At 36.9% G+C, this 23484-nt stretch overlaps 1 protein-coding gene across 1 annotated transcript in view; it reads left to right on the top strand.

Moving 5' to 3' along the window:
• The window catches only part of LOC149784136 (oxysterol-binding protein-related protein 1-like), a 191990-nt gene that overhangs the window by 140422 nt on the left and 28084 nt on the right, over positions 1-23484 (top strand). The window contains exons 19-24 of the mRNA XM_089932232.1: positions 3422-3519; positions 11058-11234; positions 13187-13265; positions 17554-17672; positions 21348-21468; positions 23151-23288. Coding sequence (XP_089788358.1) covers positions 3422-3519; positions 11058-11234; positions 13187-13265; positions 17554-17672; positions 21348-21468; positions 23151-23288 — 732 coding nt within the window. The remainder of the gene's footprint in view (positions 1-3421; positions 3520-11057; positions 11235-13186; positions 13266-17553; positions 17673-21347; positions 21469-23150; positions 23289-23484) is intronic.

The following is a 23484-nucleotide window of genomic DNA, read 5'->3' on the forward strand; positions in this document are numbered from 1 at the left end:
TATATATGGTAGCTGTGGGGAGATTTTAAGCAAATTAAAGTCTGTTCTTTTAGAATTTCACTGAACTGTGATAGCATTTTTATGCACTCAACTGGTACATTAATATTAAATTTGCACTGCAGGTGATATTGTGTTTCGGCCAAAATGCACAGGTAAAACGTTAACATTATGCAAAACATGCAAAGGGATGGTTTAGTGAGGCTGGAAAATATGCGTTGTATGCTTCTGACATGTACATAAAAATGTATGTTTATTTTTCTATCTCTGTAAAAAAAAGAAATACCTTTCCAGTATTCAGGGTTGTTTTTGTAGCTTTTTCAACAATTTATTGCAAATACTTATGCCTATTTGCTTGTTTTTGGCTAACTTTTGTCATCTCTCTCTCTCCCTATCTTGTCAGGAATTCGGTGATTCTATATAGTGTATTTTCATTTTATCTTTAACTGATAGTGAAAAATTGTGGAGACTTTAAATACATCTATTTACATCTAGCTTCCAATCTTTAATCCCTATTAGGCTTATGATGTTTAACCCTTTGCTTTGTGATCTTTGAGCCCTAGTTTGTGATCTTTAATCCCTATTTAGCTTGTGATCTTTAATCCCTATTTAGCTTGTGATCTTTAATCCCTATTTAGCTTGTGACTCTTAAGCCTTTATTAACTTGTGAGCTTTAATCTCTGTCATCTGTTATTTATTTCCTGTGCCTGTCATTCTTGCAATTTAATGTCACATTTTGTTACATTGATTCTCATTCATGGTTAATTTACAATGTGAACATTCACATATGCTGTATTTATGACTGTTTGCAATGATTACTCTCTCTATCTGTCTGTCTCTCCCTGCATGCATGCATGCATATATATATATATATATATATATATATATATATATATATATATATATATATATATATATATATTACTAGAATTATTAATGACTTCTATAACGGTGGGACTTTATTTTGTCCATGGATCAACTTCAGACATGCACTTCTTTTGTAAGAGTGGGACCCTATATTTTTTCCATGTGTCTCAAGAGCCACATTTGACTTTAGAGAATAGATCTTGCGCACACACACACACACACATACACACAGACACACAGAGTTCATGTTATACAGCAAGTGTGTTGATTGCACACATTCCATTAAGTGGTTGGATAGTGTGTCATATGCATCATAATTGAGGGAGTACTGTATATATTATTTGCATAGTGGTTGCATGTGAAACTTGCTCAACCAGTATCCAGTATTCTGCATCCGATTTTGTTTTACGCATTGTAAATATACGAGTACTGATGTTCACACCTTCACCAGTCATGTGCAGTCTTAGATATATAGCCTCTTTCTCTCTCTCTCATAAAGTTGATAATATTTTGGGAGACATAGTATTTTCATTGATCAAAATTCCAAGTTTTTGGTGTTCTGTTTCATGATGTTAAAATTGCATGTTTAGCTGCAGATATTTAATGCCTATCTTTTGCTATTTGTTCCCTCTTGTTCTCAGATATTCTTGAAGTTTGATTTTTCATTTGTTCCTAATCAGGGTTAATATAAAATAGTGAACATTCACTTTTAGCTGTGATTCGTTATCGTGTAGTGTAGTTTTCTACAACTCTGGTGGCCTAATGGTTAGATTGTAGGTGCCTCAGATGCGGGAGGTCATGGGTTCGATATCCGGCCAAATCATACCAAAGACTTACAAAAATGGTACTAACAGCTGCCTTGCTTGGTGCTCAGCATTACGAGGTTAGTGTTAGGACTGGTTGGCCTGGTGTCAGGATAATGTGACTGGGTGGGACATCATGCCATATGTCTGCGGCATGATGCCCCAGTACTAGACATCACTATAAACTGCCACACTGCAGATATCGTAGCGATATGACTGAAAAATTGTTAAAAGCTACGTTGAAAATCCAAATCACACACATCACCACATTCTCTCCCTCTTTCTCTCTCACTTTTTCTCCATATTAATACATTGCTGGCCAAATATTCATGTACCTACTGTGTTTACTCACTTGCAAGTTGTGCAGAGACTCCAATCTGCCCCTGCATAATGTGTCAGAAGATCTAGGTCTATGCAGTAATCAGTAAAATGAGCAATATAGACCCTCGTGTGCCAGCAAATGATGTCATGGCAGTTTAGGGTTGATATTGATAACAGTTGGACTTGACTTGTATGTGAATATATATGGTACTGTATTATACAAGTAACTATGTACATTTTCATTCAGCACTGATTTATTCATAAGAATACAGGGCAAACAGAGGGGTTTTTACAAACAGGATTTTAGTGACTTTTTCTAAATATACCAGATCTTAACAATCAGGCCAGAATATTTTCAGACAACAAAAAAAATTGCCTATACTTAGGAAAAACTTACTATTTACTGATGAATTATTAATTAAGGTATGAGTAACTGAAACAGATCATTATTTATTATCAAATAGAAGATTCAAGTTTAATTTTATATGCAATACAAGAGAATGCTTCGATTATGCTTCATTTATTTTGCATCAGTTAGCCTTGGCATCATGGGGATACATGATGTATGAGGTGGTTATCTACCTTGACTTATGTAGCAGTGTTGTAAGGTTGTTTCTATAATCATCTCCTAGTTCTGTCCATCCCCACCATGATGCAAGGAAAAAAGAGAAACTTTGTGAGTTATATAACAGTATTCCCTCTCTATAATATGTCCATGTTTGCCATGGAGAATACTGCCATGTATTGGGGTGTATGATACACATACAGTAATCACTCTCCACCTTGCATTATAATGTAATGTTATGTCATATTATACAACTATGTACTTTAAATGTCTATTATAGACCATGAGTATACCACCTTGTATTATAATGTAATGTCATGCACCATAATATTTCATGTACATATAATATTAACTGACTACATTATAATATAAAGTGGTATAATCCATGTCTACCATTGACAATGTTATAGTGTATGTATAATATACTTTAGTACAAGGTGGTATCCCTATGTATGGGGCCCCGAGTGGTCTAAAGTGCTCTCCGTCACGGATCACTGCCATCTCACCTCTGTCTGTGTGGGTTCAAGTCTCGGGCTCGGCCAATGTGGATATGTGAGAAAGCTTGCTGGTAGCTTCTCGTGGGTCGGTGGTTCTTTCTGGGGTTTTCCCCGGTTCTTCCTCCACCATTAATACCGGCCGCCATGTATAGTCTATCTTGTGCTGAGAAATGGCATTAAACCCTACAACAGCAGCAACAAAATCCCTATGTATAGCATGGCCATGAATGCCATGGTGTATGACGCCTATATCTGTGTGTGTGTGTGTTAAGAAATTATACTACAGTAGTTGGTAGTTTTATTTGTTTTCTTTGCCATATTAGCTGTTTTTACCAGCTAAGTTCTAATTGTAATTTTCATTTTTATTCCAGTATGTTGCAGCATTTGCTGTGTCCTCTGTTTCCTCAAACTGGGAAAGGATTGGGAAGCCATTTAACCCTCTATTAGGAGAAACCTATGAACTGGATAGGTAAATACCCTGTTTATCCATGTATTGTTAGTTACTTACAGGTAACACACCTGGTCAATGTCCTATTGACTCTGTCGTTTCAGACTAAGTCAGCTGTAAATCATGCAATGAAATCACCACACCTGTGACCTTGGTACATTATTTCCCTGTCATTATTATGCAGATGCATGGTTAATAAATGTTAAGCAGCAAGGTGACAAATTATTTATCTTATCACCTTTCACTATTTCCCTATCGTTTCTGTGCTGATGCATGGTAAATAAACATTAAGCAGCACGGTAACAAAATTTATTTATGATTGTCACCTGTCACTGAACCTGGTATTTTCGAAAACTGACTAGATATTTTCACATGACGGGTCTTTGTGTGCTACTTTGACCAGTCAGGACACTAAAAAGAGGAAGATTTGGGGATAAACACATATCCAACCACAACCACTGTAGACATAGATTTGTCATCACATTAGACACCAGCAGATCTGAACACCATGAAAGAAAGTATCATGAAAGAAAGTGATACTGTTCTATGGTTAATGCAAGCAGAATGCAGGAATCAGAATTTGTGTTCTTTAACCAATGTTTTGGATAGATCTCTTACTAACTTACTAATTGTAATTTGGATATGAGTCTGCCACATATGGATTGTAGAAAGTTACAGTTATATAGTTGCGTAGGTTATAGCAGCAGGTGTGTGAAAATAATTGCAGCCACCCTTTTTTATTTTGCTTTTTTTTTCTAATTTTTTTAAAAATACAAAATGTGGGATGATAGTCCAGTTAAATTGACCATCTCCATCTTTTCTTCCATCCATCCATCCTTTGCATCAATCCATTATACTTTTTATTTCTGCACAGTATCTCCTTTAACTATTATTGAATTTCAACCATATTTTGTGTATTGATGTGATTTTGGCTGAGGTCCATTGTCGGCATTCTGCTTTATCATTTAGCAGAATTATAGCACCTGATTTCCAAATCTGCCGACTAATATTTCCACACAGTATTACGCTTTATTACCATCAGATTTGAACTGACCAGACATATAATCCAAGGTTTTGTTGGGAGTTCATCACCTACCCATGTCAGCCTAGGTTAGATACCGCAGTGTATCCTTGGGAAAAGCACCTACCTTCCATTTCCTTATCACATCATGAAACCACTATTGTGCATGAAAAGCTGTAAAAAAAATTACTTCATCAATGCAATAGACCTGATTTTTATATCCGCCCACTTTTTCCCCCCCACAGTAAATCCATTAATTACTGTTAATTACTATAATTACTGTTACCAGATTGATATGATACTTTATATTGATGAAGCCTGGCTGCATTTAATTTTCAGCTTTCTGCATCATTGTGTTGCAGAGTTGTTGCCTCTTATTGCCAGATCATCCATTTTCTTTCATACCCAGGAGGTCAAGTCATTATTAGTGGGTTTGAGTGAAATTTGTTACAAGCTAGATTTTCATGAGACTTTGGCAGAGTTGTGCATTGTTTAGTAGAGTTATATGCCTTGATTGTCAGACCCACCCACTTTTGTTCACACAAAAGAACTTCTCTAATTATCAGAAATTCCAACAGTTTTAACTTGCGGGCAATTACTTCTATTTGCACCCACAGGCTACACAATTACAATCACTTCCATGACTTTATATAGGAAATTCACAACTTTAATATCAGCATATTTAGATAAGTGAAACTTTTATTTTTGAAAGCAAACTCAAGGTCTTCAGTCAAAATGTAGTTGAATATCGACTAGTTGGAAATGTTGTTGGCCTAGCACCCTGATTCGTCTGAGAAGGTGTAAGAAAGATGACAAAACTGGTTCTGTACTAAAAACCTTTCCCCCCACACACACATGATACATGAGGCGTCAAGATGCATGAACACTTGGCCATGCAATGATCTCATATCTAACAATAGCTACATGTGCTGTGTATGAAACCATAAGGACAATTTTTGTAACATGGTTGCCAAGTTTCAGTATGTAGAATTAACTGAAGACGATCAGAGTGCATCCTAAAAGTAAGTGAGACTTTTCCCACATTGATACAAGCAGAGCAACATAGTTCAGCATAGGCATCACATGCTGTACACTTCAGTTTTGTTCTATTTGTCCATAAGCAATATGGCATTGTATGTCAGGTCTTGTGGGTAAATTTTGTGTAGAGCAACTAGGCAAATTCACAACCTGCCCTGTAATGACCACAGGTCATGGGTAACACATAAAAATAAGTTTATATAAAGATAAATAATCAAGCTGTAACCTGTAAAAGTAAAATTTTTCCCTAGAGCCCAGGTTATCAGATGTTGGTTTGCAGATAATGCCCTACGTTTGCTGCAGTAAACTTTAGTCTTGGCAGTTGACTTTGATGTCACCCATTGTTATCATGATATAATGCCATTAGCAGAGCAAGGTCAGCGACTCCGGTCAGAGGCAGTGCAAACTATGTTTTACAGCTTATGTTTTAAAAGTACATCCATTACAAAATAAAATTCTGTTTATTTTTCTCCAGACATTTTTAGATACCTGACCCTGATGGCGAGCTGAGCTTAAGGCATAACCCTACATAAGGTGTGACTTAATGGTCAACATTTGTCGTTTTCATCTTCTTATAAAAAGAAAACACCAGTTCTATTTCAGCCAAAACTTGGCAGAGTGTATTGTGGTATAAAGAGATGTCAGATCATGCCAGTCTAGCTTCAGATGTGACTACCATTACCAAAAAAAGAGGCAAATCTTGTAAATAATTCCTTCTCAAAAATCGCTGACAAGGCTTTTATAAAATGTGAGAGCAATCATCTTGGCATAAAGAGCATTCAGTTTGTATTATAAATGAAACCAGTCTGCCAGTATATGCCATGGATTTTTTTAATTACAAACGAAGCCAGTCTGCCAATATATGCCATGGATTCTTTTAATTACAAACGAAGCCAGTCTCCCAATGTATTCCATCAATTTTTTTAATTACAATCGAAGCCAATCTACCAATATATACCATCAATTTTTTCTAATCAAGACATGTTATGTGCCACATCATGCTGCAGTTATGTTAGGGACCAGCAATTCAATTCACATGGGGGGGAGGAGGGCATGCACTCGGGATTTTTTTTTATAATTTACTATTAGTTACATTTAGTACATTATGCATCCCTGAAAAAAGAAAACAGAATTCTCTTGAGATTCAAAAAATGGAAAATATTTCAGCTCAAAGTAAATTGTACAGTGTCCCCCTCCCAGAAAGATTACATGGTCAGTACCTTATTGTAGACAAATTTGTGTAGGTTAATTTATGTACCAGTTGTCTTTTAAAAACTGTGATAATTAGACTACTGACATTAGAGTGCTGGGTGATAAAAATAGTATGTATTGACACTGAAGCTATAATTTACTCCATGTGCTGTTAATGTCATAAAAATATTATGTATTGACATTGAAGCTATAATTTACTCCATGTGCTATTGATGTCATAAAATAGTATGTATTGACACTGAAGCTATAATTTACTCCATGTGCTATTAATGTCATAAAAATAGTATGTATTGACACTGAAGCTATAATTTACTCCAGGTGCTACTGATGTCATAAAAATAGTATGTATTGACAGAGAAGCTATAATTTACTCCATGTGCTATTAATGTCATAAAAATAGTATGTATTGACACTGAAGCCATAATTTACTCCAGGTGCTACTGATGTCATAAAAATAGTATGTATTGACATTGAAGCTATAATTTACTCCATGTGCTGTTAATGTCATAAAAATAGTATGTATTGACATTGAAGCTATAATTTACTCCAGGTGCTATTAATGTCATAAAAATAGTATGTATTGACATTGAAGCTATAATTTACTCCATGTGCTATTAATGTCATAAAAATAGTATGTATTGACACTGAAGCCATAATTTACTCCAGGTGCTACTGATGTCATAAAAATAGTATGTATTGACATTGAAGCTATAATTTACTCCATGTGCTGTTAATGTCATAAAAATAGTATGTATTGACATTGAAGCTATAATTTACTCCAGGTGCTATTAATGTCATAAAAATAGTATGTATTGACAGAGAAGCTATAATTTACTCCATGTGCTATTAATGTCATAAAAATAGTATGTATTGACACTGAAGCCATAATTTACTCCAGGTGCTACTGATGTCATAAAAATAGTATGTATTGACATTGAAGCTATAATTTACTCCATGTGCTGTTAATGTCATAAAAATAGTATGTATTGACATTGAAGCTATAATTTACTCCATGTGCTGTTAATGTCATAAAAATAGTATGTATTGACACTGAAGCTATAATTTACTCCATGTGCTATTAATGTCATAAAAATAGTATGTATTGACATTGAAGCTATAATTTACTCCATGTGTTATTAATGTCATAAAAAGGGAAACTTTGACTTGGATGTCAATGCATGTCAGTGTCAATGCATGGGTAAGACATTTATCAAAGAGGGCCAGTAAATCACTGACTCGTCAGATGAGAAAATATTTTGTGGACTTCAGAAATGACATAAAATTCAACAGCTGGTCTCAAACATTATGATGATTCTTGGTATTGCAGAACAGTGCATGCACTTTAACACATTAGTATAGAATATTGAAAGCACTTGTTTTAATCCCCACCAAAATGTCAAAAATTCCTTTTAACCGCCATGATAGCATACATGAAAAATTTCATTCAAATATGATTGTATTTCTTAGTGTCCAAATTAGTTTGTGACAAATACAACTATTTTATAAAAACATTAATAATTTTTTTGAATTATTTGAAATGAAGAAAGATACTTAAAATGTCATTAAATTCTTCAGAAGCTTACTCAGGAATTTCTCTGCATTACTGATGGAGCTACCAAGTACCAGTACAGTGAAAAAAATACCATGATATGTAATGCGATAAACAAATAATGCTGTAAACTAGTATACTGGTAATAGTGGACACTGCTAGTGGCCACAATAGCTGTAAAAAATATTTAAAAAATATAAATAAATGATTGATCAAAATTTGGTCAAAAGAAAGGGACCAAATGTTAAAAAAGTTGCTTTGGCATGTAGGAATTTCAAGTTCATACAAATGATGCTTACCCACTGTCAAGTATGGATGACATTACAAAAAGTAAACATTACAGGAAGTAGATGAATCTGTTAACAATGTTTAAACAATTGCTCAAAAGAACTTTACCGAATTTGAAAGTCTGGGACTTCCATATGTTTAATTTGACCACCAGTTCTGACACTAGGTTTTACAGCTCCAGTGGCCTAGTGGTTAGAGAGTCCACCTCAGATGCGGGAGGTCATGTGTTCGATTCCCAGCTGAGTCATACCAAAGACTTGCAAAAATGGTACTAACAGCTGCCTCGCTTGACGCTCAGCATTAAGAGGTTAGTGATCGGCCTGGTGTCAGGATAATGTGGCTGGGTGGGGACATCATGCCAGATGTCTGTGGCATGATGCCCCAGTGCTGGACATCACTATAAACTGTTACACTGCAGACATCATAGTGATATGACTGAATTTTTTTTAAAGCTGCATTAAAAATCCAAATCACACACACACACACACTGACACCAGGTTTATAGTTTACTCAATCTGACTCCCAGTTCAGGCACCAAGGAGATTTTGACTTTCAGTCTTGCTCTCCTGGGGGAAACACTGCCTTGAAACTGTTGTTTATTTGACATATGCAGTCACCAGCTTATGGGACATATGCAGTCATCAGCTTATGGGTCATATACAGTCATCAGCTTATGGGACATGTGCAATCATCAGCTTATGGGACATATGCAGTTATCAGCTTATGAGTGATATGCAGTCATCAGCTTATGGGACATATGCAGTCATCAGCTTATGCGACATATGCAGTCATCAGCTTATGGGTCATGTGCAGTCATCAGCTTATGGGACATGTGCAATCATCAGCTTATGGGACATATGCAGTCATCAGCTTATGGGTCATATGCAGTCATCAGCTTATGGGACATATGCAGTCATCAGCTTATGGGTCATATGCAGTCATCAGCTTATGGGTCATATGCAGTCATCAGCTTATGGGTCATATGCAGTCATCAGCTTATGGGACATATGCAGTCATCAGCTTATGGGTCATGTGCAATCATCAGCTTATGGGACATGTGCAGTCATCAGCTTATGGGACATGTGCAGTCATCAGCTTATGGGACATGTGCAATCATCAGCTTATGGGTCATATGCAGTCATCAGCTTATGGGACATATGCAGTCATCAGCTTATGGGTCATATGCAGTCATCAGCTTATGGGTCATATGCAGTCATCAGCTTATGGGTCATATGCAGTCATCAGCTTATGGGACATATGCAGTCATCAGCTTATGGGTCATGTGCAATCATCAGCTTATGGGACATGTGCAGTCATCAGCTTATGGGACATGTGCAGTCATCAGCTTATGGGACATGTGCAATCATCAGCTTATGGGCCATATGCAGTCATCAGCTTATGGGTCATATGCAGTCATCAGCTTATGGGACATGTGCAGTCATCAGCTTATGGGACATATGCAGTCATCAGCTTATGGGTCATATGCAGTCATCAGCTTATGGGACATATTCAGTCAACAGCATTAGATGAAACTTATACAGAATCATCATTCTGACCCACACCTATGGCCACCTGCTTGCATTTGGCAATTAGATGGCCTAAGAGGTTAGAGCATCCATCTCAGATGCAGGAGGTCATGAATTCAAACCCTGGCCTAGTAATACCAGAATTTTACTAGCAGCTGCCCTGCTTTGTGCTCCATGTTACGACTTTTGTATTTTTTGGCATCTTCCCAAGGTGTATCATTGGGGGGGGGGTCATACGGTAAACTATATAAATAGTAACATTTTCATTATTCAGTCAGTTTGTTGACTTATTTTTTCATGCTCCATAATATCTATGGAGGGCAAATAATGTTGTCATCCCTTTCATCCTGTTCCTTAACATAGTCACATCTTGTCTTGTCACAAATTTAATATCCATACATGAAAAGGACTATATAGATTGAAACCAGATTTGTTTTCAAATTCGACTAAAAATTTAACCACAAAAATGCATTGGAATTGAAAATGCTTGATATTGATGGTATTCCACTTATAAATTATATTTTTTAATCTTAGCTTTTTGTTGCTGCAGAGTAGAGGTTATCTCTACTAATACCCCCAGCTAATGGAGGGGGGGAGGGTATACTGGAGTCTGTTTGTTTTGCATCCTTGACACTTTTATTGACTTGATATCTGCTCAACCCTTTCAGATATTTTTATGAGATTTAGTATACCTTTTTATAATTACTACATATTTTGAACTGTAAAACTGGTAGTCTGTTTGATCAGCATGCTATAAGTTACTCCCATTTTTATTATAAGTTGTGTCTAACCAGATATTTATCCATTATATTCTTGTGGAGCTACATTAAATATCCATACCGAAGACATCAAAATGGGTCTCTTTGTGACATTTATTGAAGTAAGTGAGGAATCTTATAAAAGTTTTGTTGTCTTTTTATTACAGGCCAGATCTTGGTTTTCATCTAATTAGTGAACAAGTCAGCCACCATCCGCCAATTAGCGCCTTTTATGTAGAATCTCAAACCTTTACCTTCCATGGGTCAGTACATCCCAAGCTGAAATTCTGGGGAAAATCTGTAGATATTTGTCCAAAGGGTATTGTCACACTCGAGCTTAAAAAGTAAGTATGATGCTTCATATTTTAGAGTTTCAGGTGAAGTGGTTGAATGCATTTGGCAAAATTGCAAAGTGATACTGGTTTATAGAATGAAATGTTAATGTCTGACAGTTCTGTCCTTCCATCTATTCAGTCTGAACACAACGTATGGGTTTGCGTTTAGGGCCTAATGTTAGATGCTGTAGCTTGTGGAGAAGCACCACTTGGTTTGCATATGTTTCTTGAATAGTAATACAACCATCAATGAAAACTAGCTCTCAGTGTCACAGTGATCTGTATTTCATGTGAAAACTAGCTCACTTTGTCACTGTGATCTGCATTTCATGTGAAAACTAGCTTACATTGTCACTGATGTATATTTCGTGTGAAAACTAGCTCACTTTGTCAATGTGATCTGTGTTTTATGTGAAAACTAGCTTACATTGTCACTGATGTGTATTTCATGTGAAAACTAGCTCACTTTGTGACTGTGATATGTATTACCTGTGAAAACTAGCTAACTTTGTCACTGATCTCTATTTCATGTGAAAACTAGCTCACTTTGTCACTGATCTCTATTTCATGTGAAAACCAGCTCATTTTGTCACTGATCTGTATTTCATGTGAAAAAACTAGCTCACTTTGTCACTGTGATCTGTATTGCATGTGAAAACTAGGTCACAGTGTCGCTTTGATCTGTATTTCATGTGAACACTAACTCACTTTTTCACTGATCTGTATTTCATTTGAAAACTAGCTCAGCTTGTCAATGTGATCTGTATTTCATGTGTATACTAGCTCACCTAGTCACTGTAGTCTGTATCTCATAATACAAATAGTTCACTTATTTCATGTGAAAACTAGCTCATGTCACTGTGATCTATATTTCATAGTTCACAATAAAGCCTTGCTGCCATTGCAGAGATGTCATCCTTTCCAATTTTGACAGAATCATTCCAGTATTTTGACTCGTATCATGCTATTACTATCACATCTGTCAGATTCGTACTTCTTCAGTCAGATAAAAGTTTATATTGATAAATCACAGATTGAACACAGATATTTTTAGTTGAATGGCAACCTTATAATATCCAATTGTAATTTGAAAACAGGTGTGTCTAGATCAATGGAAAGCATATAATATCCCATTGCATTTTGAACACTGGTAGGTCTAGATCAATGGAAAACATATAATATCCCATTGTAATTTGAAAACAGGTATGTCTGGATCAACAGAAAGGCTTGTATTGTCCCATTGTAGTTCTTTTTATCAAAGTGTACCTAATGACCAATCTGTCAACACCTGATTCATCCAAGAACCTTTGTCAGTGATCTCATAGCTCTTGTAGTACAGCTTAGCAAAGATGGCATGTGAGACATTGCATTACACAGAACCCTTGTCAGTAATCTTACAGAAGTTATAGTACAGCATACAAAGCTGGCATGTGAGATACAGAAAACCCTTGTCATTTATCTCATAGAATTGGTATTTTGCATAGAAAAGTTGGCATGTGAGATACTGCATTATACAAAAAAACCTTGTCAATAATTTCATGGCTGTTCAGCATAGAAAAGGTGTCATGTAAGATACTGCTTTGCACAGAACCCATGTTAATGATCTCATTGCTGTTGTTGGTACAGTATAGCAAAGATAGCATGTGAGATACTGCTTTACACATATTTATCTCATAGCTGTTGTTGGTTCAGCATAGCAGAGATGGCATGTGAGATTATGCTTTACACAGAATCCTTGTCGATGATCTCATATCTATTTTAGTAAAGCTTAATGCAGGTGACATATGAGATTGATTTATGCAGCACTTTTGTCAATAATTTCATAGCAGTTGTAGAATATGAATTTTAATGAACCATTTTAAGATGTTTTTCTCACTATAAATGTGAAAGTCTGAAACGTCTTGTTACATTGAACGTCATGGTGAGTAGCAGATTGATGTTGCTGTATAATTTATTTACAGGCATGGCGAATCATATAGTTGGCAGAATGTGAATTGTTGTGTACATAATGTGATTGTCGGAAAACTCTGGGTAGAACATGTAAGTAAATGTACTTGTACTTGAATAAACATGCTTCCATGTAAATTCAGAAATTGTTCCTTAAATATGAAAAGAAAATTTTTCAGATCTTTTTGCTGCACAGTGTATTGCTCCCCTATCAACAAACTTGAGCAATTGTACAAAAAAGAAAACTAGTTATTTGGTTATAATAATAGTCTTCAGTTTCTATTAAACCTTCCAAGATGGAACAGTGACTGTGACTCTAGCATGTTGGTTAATGATGACAGGAATATCTGATGGCAAGAATTGTATCTTGAGATCTTTGTGGAACTATGACATTAATTTAAATTCTTGTATTATAGATAAATGGAACAAATTACTCCTTAAGTGTGTTCATAATACCATTCTTAACAATGCTGGAGACAGTCCATTGCTGTAGATATGTCTGTATATTTGTACATAATGTCAAAACAAAAAGATATGTGTGATTCTGGTAACCTGACCTAGCCTATGTTAATAGCCCTGACCCCACAACTTGTATCCAGTAGGAAAATAAAAAGTTACAGAAGAACTTAAGTTATATATAGGTTATACACAGATTTACTGCTTGTAAGTTATAAGTTATATCTGAATTTATTTCATGTAAGTTATAGATAAGTTGTGCATACTTTGCCAGACTATGTGGGAGTTAGGACTTTTGGAAAATGAATGCCTAAGATGACAACAATATTACAGAGCGGTTAACTGCTTTTATTTCACACAGTTTCTGTGGAAAAATTCACAAATGTACAGATTAAGTTCAAACTGTAGACTTTACTGGAAAGTTTTTTTTCTGCCATGTTGCAGAAAATTCAATTTCCACATTTTTATTGGGCTTAAATTAGCTGGTAGCATGACATGGCCACCTTTTTGATAGCAGCAGCATCATTATCATTCAGAGTTTGTTAAGGGTTTGGTTAAAGTTTGTGAATTGTGTATATTTCCTGAACCTCTTAATAGATACTTGGATAAAAGATTGTGAAGCTTGGCCAGCTCATTCTGCAAAATTTTTCATGGGCTTGGCATACAGGCCCTGGTCATTGCGTTTAAACTCCTCGACATGCAATCCCTGCTGATTGTGTTTAAACTCCTCGACATGCAATCCCTGGTCATTGTGTTTAAACTCCTCGACATGCAGTCCCTGCTGATTGTGTTTAAACTCCTTGACATGCAATCCCTGGTCATTGTGTTTAAACTCATCGACATACAGGCTCTGGTCATTGTGTTTAAACTCCTCGACATGCAGGCTCTGGTCATTGTGTTTAAACTCCTAGACATGCAGGCTCTGGTCATTGTGTTTAAACTCCTCGACATGCAGGCTCTGGTCATTGTGTTTAAACTCCTCGACATGCAGGCTCTGGTCATTGTGTTTAAACTCCTCGACATGCAGGCTCTGGTCATTGTGTTTAAACTCCTCGACATGCAGGCTCTGGTCATTGTGTTTAAACTCCTCGACATGCAGGCTCTGGTCATTGTGTTTAAACTCCTCGACATGCAGGCTCTGGTCATTGTGTTTAAACTCCTCGACATGCAGGCTCTGGTCATTGTGTTTAAACTCCTTGACATGCAATCCCTGGTCATTGTGTTTAAACTCCTCGACATGCAGGCTCTGGTCATTGTGTTTAAACTCCTGGACATGCAGGCTCTGGTCATTGTGTTTAAACTCCTTGACATGCAATCCCTGGTCATTGTGTTTAAACTCCGTGACATGCAGGCTCTGGTCATTGTGTTTAAACTCATCAGCATGCAGGTGCTGGTCATTTTGTTTAAATCCCTCGACATGGAGGTGCTGGTCATTGTGTTTAAGCTCCTCGACATGCAGGTGTTGGTCATTGTCTTTAAACTTCTCGTCAACATGCAGGTGCTGGTCATTGTGTTTACACTCCTCGACATGCAGGCTCTGGTCATTGTGTTTAAACTCCTCGACATGTAGGTTCTTATCATTGTGTTTAAACTCCTCGGCATGCAGGTGCTGGTCATTTTATTTAAACTCCTCAGCATGCAGGCCCTGGTCATTGTGTTTAAACTCCTAGACATGCAGATTCTGGTCATTGTGTTTAAACTCCTCGACATGGAGGTGCTGGTCATTGTGTTTAAACTCCTAGACATGCAGGCCCTGGTCATTGTGTTTAAACTCCACGACATGCAATCCCTGGTCATTGTGTTTAAACTCCACAACATGCAATCCCTGGTCATTGTGTTTAAACTCCTCGACATGGAGATGCTGGTCATTGTGTTTAAACTCCTCGGCATGCAGGTGCTGGTCATTTTATTTAAACTCCTCAGCATGCAGGCCCTGGTCATTGTGTTTAAACTCCTAGACATGCAGGTGCTGGTCATTGTGTTTAAACTCCTCGGCATGCAGGTGCTGGTCATTTTATTTAAACTCCTCAGCATGCAGGCCCTGGTCATTGTGCTTAAATTCCACGAAATAGAGACCCTGGTCATTGTGTTGAAATTCCTCGACATGGAGGTGCTGGCCATTGTGTTTAAACTCTTTGACATGCAGGCCCTGATCATTGTGTTTAAACTCCTCGACATGCAGGCTCTGGTCATTGTGTTTAAACTCCTCGACATGCAGGCCTGGTCATTGTGTTTAAACTCCTCGACATGCAGGCTCTGGTCATTGTGTTTAAATTCCTCAGCATTCAGGTGCTGGCCATTGTGTTTGGACTCCTCGGCATGCAGGCCTTGGTCATTGTGTTTAAATTCCACGACATGGAGGCCCTGGTCATTGTGTTTAAATTCCTTGACATGCAGGCTCTGGTCATTGTGTTTAAACTCCTCGGTATGCAGGCCCTGGTCATTGTGTTTAAATTCCACGAAATAGAGGCCCTGGTCATTGTATTTAAATTCCTCGACATGCAGGCTCTGGTCATTGTGTTTAAACCCCTCGACATGCAGGCCCTGGTCATTGTGTTTAAACTCCTCAGCATGCAGGTGCTGGTCATTGTGTTTTAACTCCTCAGCATGGAGGTGCTGGTCATTGTGTTTAAACTCCTTGACATGCAGGCCCTGGTCATTGTGTTTAAACTCCTCAGCATGCAGGCCCTGGTCATTGTGTTTAAATTCCACGAAATAGAGGCCCTGGTCATTGTGTTTAAACTCTTCGACATGGAGGCCCTGGTCATTGTGTTTAAACTCCTTGACATGCAGGCCCTGGTCATTGTGTTTAAATTCCTTGACATGCAGGTGCTGGTCGATTTGTTTAAACTCCTTGGCATGCATGCCCTGGTCATTGTGTTTAAATTCCACAACATGCAGGTGCTGGTCATTGTGTTTAAACTCCTTGACATGCAGACTCTGGTCATTGTGTTTAATCTCCTCGGCATGCAGGCCCTGGTCATTGTATTTAAAGTCCTCTACATGGAGGCTCTGGTCATTGTGTTTAAACTCCTCAGCATGCAGGTGCTGGTTAATGTGTTTAAACTCCTCGACATGGAAGCCCTGGTCATTGTGTTTAAACTCCTTGACATGGAGGCTCTGGTCATTGTGTTTAAACTCCTTGACATGGATGCTCTGGTCATTGTGTTTAAACTCCTTGACATGGAGGCCCTGGTCATTGTGTTTAAACTCCTCGACATGGAGGCCCTGGTCATTGTGTTTAAACTCCTCGACATGGAGGCCCTGGTCATTGTGTTTAAACTCCTTGACATGGAGGCTCTGGTCATTGTGTTTAAACTCCTTGACATGGAGGCCCTGGTCATTGTGTTTAAACTCCTTGACATGGAGATTCTGGTCATTGTGTTTAAACTCCTTGACATGGAGGCCCTAGTCATTGTGTTTAAACTCCTTGACATGGAGGCCCTGGTCATTGTGTTTAAACTCCTCAGCATGCAGGTGCTGGTCATTTGTGTTTAAACTCCTCGACTCAATTCACCAAATTGCTTGAGAATGCTTAACTGCAGCACTTTGAACCAGAGATTAATTTGTGAAGGTGATGAAAGAAATGTTTGAAAGAAATGTTTTCAAATAAAATAAGAAAGTGAGTCTCATCATCACAATAAATAACAGATGAGTTTATTCTGAAGTAAAGTTATGCACTTTGATTTTGAACTCTCATCAGTGAACTGATGCAAACTGATTGTGGTTGGAGGTAGGCTTAGATGATATTGGATCTGTCAAATCATCGCATGCACACTTTATGAGCTTCCTCAAACTTAGTCCTGATTTGGATGATAAACTATAGATATGTGGCTATAATGATGGACTGTATTTTTGCTGTTCCACTGTACTTTATTTATACATGTATCTTCATTTAATATAATGCCATTTTTTCCTTTGACAGTATGGTGTTATGGAAATAGTCAACCACAAGACAAAACATAAAGCAGTGTTGAACTTCAAGCAGGGGGGCTGGTTTGGAAGAGACTTACATAAAGTAGAGGGTTTTATATATGATCCAAGGTAAGTAAATGCAGTGCTTCCTGTTATGAACAGTCTCACCCACAACCAGTGGCCACTCACTTTTTATGGCCAGAATCCCTTGGCACTGATGCGTTTGTGTTGAAAATTACCTCTAAAGAATGGTCACCTCTCTAGTGCAACCAACAGCCAGCATGTTAGTGCATACATGTACAATTTACCCCTCACAAGCGGCCACATTTTTTAATTTGTGTATAGGAACAATATTTAATTTTTACAGTAAGGTAAGTAATCTGATAAACTTTATTGATGTCTGTTGCCTGATAACAGGTTTTCGTTACTGAAAAGAGTGTTGGCTAAAGGACACGCACCACTAAGATTAATATTATATCATTAAAGCTGACATTTACAGAAAATGGAGTCAACAGTATTTTGAGTTTTGGGTTTCACACAGCAGTTATTTTCTTTGATGATTATGACTGATGTAATTGTCAAGATCTTAACATGGCTGGCATAAGCTAAATATAGATTTTGTGGATTAACATGCAAGGATATATTAACCTTGAACAAAACAGGGTACCAGAAAAAGATGAAAACTTAATTTGGCAGTACATGTATCACTTTATAAACAAGGCATTTTTTCTACTCTGCAAACGTTTCAGCTGTATAAATAAATTGCACAGTTAGCAACATAGGAATAAGTCACTATAAAACTTTAACATGTCATCATGTAAATGAAGAATTAATACTTTACAAGAAGAATTAAAAATTATTTGAATTGACGACAGTGGGGAGAGTTCTTGTGCAGCTGTGGGAAAATGGATTAAATGGAAAGAGAGTTATTTGAAATACCAAACAATGTATGTATTAAGACTAAAATTACATTTTTGAATGGTTTTGCTATGCATATGTCATCAATATGCTACTCACGTTTATCGCTTAAGGATAAATGTTTTTAATGTTAACTTGAAATAAGTCAGTTCTTAAGACAAGAAGAACCTTTTAATAATTAATGCTACTTTTAAATGAAGATATTAAATGCTTTGAAATTATATGCAACTGTTTTCTTCATATACATACACATCCTTCTCACAAATAGTTCCCCTCTATAAAGTCCACCTATCTAATATGGCCACTTTCCCATCAGCTGTATAGGAGGGTGGCCACTGTACAGTGTTCCCTTTCAAAAAAGACCCCCAGTATAATACAGCCTCTCTCACATAACACAGACCACTATGGTGGCCTAGTTGTTAGAGCATCTGCCTCAGATGCGGGAGGTCGTGGGTTCGATCCCTGGGTGAGTCATACTAAAGACTTAGAAAAATAGTACTAACAGATGCCTCGCTTGACGCTCAGCATTGAGAGCTTAGTGTTAGGACTGTTCAGCCTGGTGTCAGGATAATGTGACTGGGTGGAAAATCATGATACATATCTGCGAAATGAAGCCCCAGTGCTAGATGTCACTATAAACTGTCACACTGCTGACATCATTGTGATACGACTGATTTTTTTTTAAAGCTACGTTAAAAATCCAAATCACACACACGTTCTCATATAACACATTACATTATGTAATAGCCTCATAACATACTTTGTTTAAAATACTGCCTTTCATGTAGCACAGCCTGTCATGTAACACATACCATGACTGCTCTGGTGGCTTAGTGATTAGAGCGTCTGCCTCAGATTCTGGAGGTCTTGGGTTTGATTCCTGGCCAAGTCATACCAAAGACTTATAAAAGTGGTACTAATAGCTGCCTCACTTGGCGCTCAGCATTAAGAGGTTAGAGTTAGGACTGGTCAGCCTGGTGTCAGGATAATGTGACTTGGTGGGACATCATGCTACATGATCATAATCAGTTGAATAAACAACTAAGCCCTTATTATTCTGTCTGATGAGTTACAATAGTAACAAAAAGCGGTCAAGGACAGAGGGTGAATAGGACACCTCAGCAGATGGGATGGTTCACCTTTACATCCAAACAGTCATTATCTTTCCTCTTGTATAGTACAGCTTTCGTGTAGCACAGCGGGTCATATAACACAGATCACTGTGTAACAGCTTTTCATACAACACAGCCTCTTGTATAGTACAGCCTTTCATGTAGCACAGCCTTTCATGTCATCTTGCTTCAATAGTCTAATAATATAACACAGCATTTCATGCTGCAGAGCCTCTCATATAACATCACTTGTGGCATAACACAGCCTCTTGTATAACACAGTCTGATATATACCACGGCCTCTCAGATATTACAATTATGAGCTTGGCTCAAATGGAATTGTTCATTTACTGTTTCTTATTGTTATCTGTCTTTTCTCAGTAAACTGGACATAGTGTCTGCATTTTTGCCCATCCATCTGTTACACTTTTCTTCATGGGACACAAAATATTTCTTACAAACAAAGAAGAATCATAGATTATACTTTAATGAACTATTAGTGGTAAAATAAAAAGGAGATAATTTTATTTGCTCAGACAATTATGCCACTTTATAGTTGCCATCTGTACTTGTATCTGTTTTCCTTGGAAATGTACATTATTGTAATGATGTGTCATTAAATGCTTCAGTAATACATGCACAGACCTGCCAACCCTTATGACTTTTGCCATAAGTCTTAAGGAAATGACCATAAGATATAGACTTGTGGAATAAAAGCAAAAATTACAGAAATCTGATTGCAGCAGAATCCAGATACTGTTATGTCTGAGTTTGATTCAGAACCGGGTTTCATATTAGATTTTGTGGAATTGGTTAGAAAACCAGACTAACTTTACCAGAGTACCTCAGATGCTTCAAACTGTGCATATTTTGTGATGCAAAACATATCCACGATCAAGCTGTTGCTTATATTTTATTGAAAAATGGTGTCCAGCAAATGAATGTCACAATGAAAAGTGATGATAAACATCTTAAAAAGTTTTGATTGTTCAAGGGGAATATTCAGCTTCTTGGGGAAAAAGTCAGAAAGGGAAGCAATTATGTTAAGTGAACATCATTTGTTGATATGAGTTTGTCACATAGTGGGAATTATGATTGCTATCAGCATGGTACTCGGGGAATTTTTTATTTTTAATGAATTAGAGAGATATCAAAAAGCCATTGAGGTCAGTAGGGTTTGGAATTACAGTTTGTGAAACTGTACTGGAGGTAGTTATGGTTCAAGTAAACTTTACAAACATTTTGAGTTGAATAAGATGTTTACCATAGCTGCATCAGTCTTGAATGACACTTTTGGAGAAAAAATTGACATGGCTTACTGAGTAGGTTTCTTTAGGTTTGGCAAGTCTGCATACAGTATGCAACGGTGAAAGTACCAATGCATTTGCTTTGTACCTTTGCAGTTTCTAGTTCAGTATATTGTTTCATAATATGTTGGGTACATAGTTACCTGAGGGACCTCATTTCAAAACATTAGCTGTATTTAGTGATTTGCATAAATTGTTCGGGTGTAGAGAAAAAAATTAATTAAAAAAATTAAAACTCATGTACTGTCTGCAATTGTATACTGTTTATTCACTGTAACTCTTTGTTGTTTTCATGGTTGCTCTAAACAAATTTAAAGACATGGTAGCGATTCTTTATGGAACAACAAATTGACCCATTTCCCACTGTATGACTTGAAGTTTCAATGAAAATGTCATTACTTCCCAATGACACAAATGACAGAACTAGTTGTGATTAAATTTAAAACTTGTTATTTCAATCTTTTCAGTAAAAGGAAGGTGAAGGCATTGTACGGTAGCTGGCTATTGGACTTGTTTGGTGTGGACTCCGATGCATATGAGGAACATCTGCGGAACATCCCTGTAGAAACTTCATCCAAACACTCAGTGGTAAACATTTTTTTATCGGTTATTGTGTCATGGTTATATTCATTGAAATATATTCTGTATTTTGTCATTTGGGGCTATTTGTCTGTCCTAGGGCCACATTTTGTCATTCAAGGCTATTTGTCTGTCCTCGACCCACAGTGGCTCTTGCTAAGACCAAGCCAGGTCAGTGACCAAAGTGGTGCTAAGGCCAAGCCAGGTCAGTGATCAAAGTGGTGCTAAGACCAAGCCAGGTCAATGACCATAGTGGTGCTAAGACCAAGCCAGGCCAGTGACCATAGCGGTCCTAGGGGAAGGCACTTAGACCAGTTGATTTTCGTGTGTTGGTGGGTTGCTTAACACCCTACAAATCAGTCTGAATCTGCATTAAAAATATCATTTTTGCTCTTTTTTGAAGGCTAGATGGATTGACATTTGACCTTCAGACTGTGCAGAGTCCAGGATTTTATGAGATCATTATTGATTGGTATTTGATCTTCAGTCTGTGTATAAAGTCAAGGGTTTTATAGCATGCTAAGTATTGATTGGTATTTGATCTTCAGTCTGTGTATAGAGTCAAGGGTTTTATAGCATGCTAAGTATTGACTGGTATTTGATCTTCAGTCTGTGTATAGAGTCAAGGGTTTTATAGCATGCTAAGTATTGATTGGTATTTGATCTTCAGTCTGTGTATAGAGTCAAGGGTTTTATAGCATGCTAAGTGTTGATTGATATTTGATCTCCACATTGTATACAGTGAAGATTTTTATAATGTGATCAGTATTAATTGATATTTGATCTCCACACAGTATACAGTGAAGATTTTTATAATGTGATCAGTATTGATTGATATTTGATCTCCACACTCTATACAGTGAAGATTTTTATAATGTGATCAGTATTAACTGATATTTTTTCTCCACACTGTATACCTTAAAGATTTTTATAATGTGATCAGTATTGATTGATATTTGATCTCCACGCTGTATACAGTAAAGATATTTATGATGTGATCAGTATTGATTGATATTTGATCTCCACGCTGTATACAGTAATGACTTTTATAATGTGATCAGTATTAACTGATATTTTATCTCCACACTGTATACCTTAAAGATTTTTATAATGTGATCAGTATTGATTGATATTTGATCTCCACGTTGTATACCTTAAAGATTTTTATAATGTGATCAGTATTGATTGATATTTGATCTCCACATTGTACCTTAATAATGTGATAATGTGAACCGTAGTAATGTGATCAGTATTGATTGATATTTGATATCCACACTGTATATAGTAAATATTTTTATAATGCGATTAGTATTGATTGATATTTGATATCCACACTGTATACAGTAAAGAGTTTTAAGATGTGATCAGTATTAACTGATATTTGATCTCCACACTGTATACAGTAACGATTTTTATAATGTGATCAGTATTGATTGGTATTTGATCTTTACACTACACAGTGAAGCCTTTTATAATGTTGTCAATATTGATATTTGATTTATACACTGTCCGTACAGTGTAGGCTTTGGTGCAGAGATTTTTATTGTTTGATATTTGATTTTCACATTGTATACAGTATAAAATTTTCTGAGGTCAGTATTGATTGATAATTGCTCTTAACACTGTGTATAGAGTATAAATCTTATAATTAGTTGAGAATCCATTCATTTCGTTTCCATTTATGCACACAGGAGAATGGGGAAACTAAATCCAAGAGGGATGACATTGAAGATAACATTCCCTCCCACCACCTTTCTTTGTCAGATCTCAATATCCCAGGTCAGGTTCTTCTCTGGAAGGCCACGCCGAGACCTGAGAACTCACATTTGGTAGGTATAGATTATTCAGGGAGTTTCATTTTTATTATTTTCATGCTTGCTGATGGCGAGACTAACAAGTTTATATTGGGCTGGCACAGAGAGAGGGAATTCTCATTTGATGAATCTATACCAGGTTGGCACAGAGAGATGGAGATCAAAGTTGATGAATCTCTCTTGGGTAATTGGCACAGCGAGAGAGAATTCC

The sequence above is a fragment of the Sinohyriopsis cumingii genome, chromosome 14, assembly GCF_028554795.1.
Source record: "Sinohyriopsis cumingii isolate HCF-2022 chromosome 14, ASM2855479v2, whole genome shotgun sequence".
Classification (NCBI taxonomy): domain Eukaryota; kingdom Metazoa; phylum Mollusca; class Bivalvia; order Unionida; family Unionidae; genus Sinohyriopsis; species Sinohyriopsis cumingii.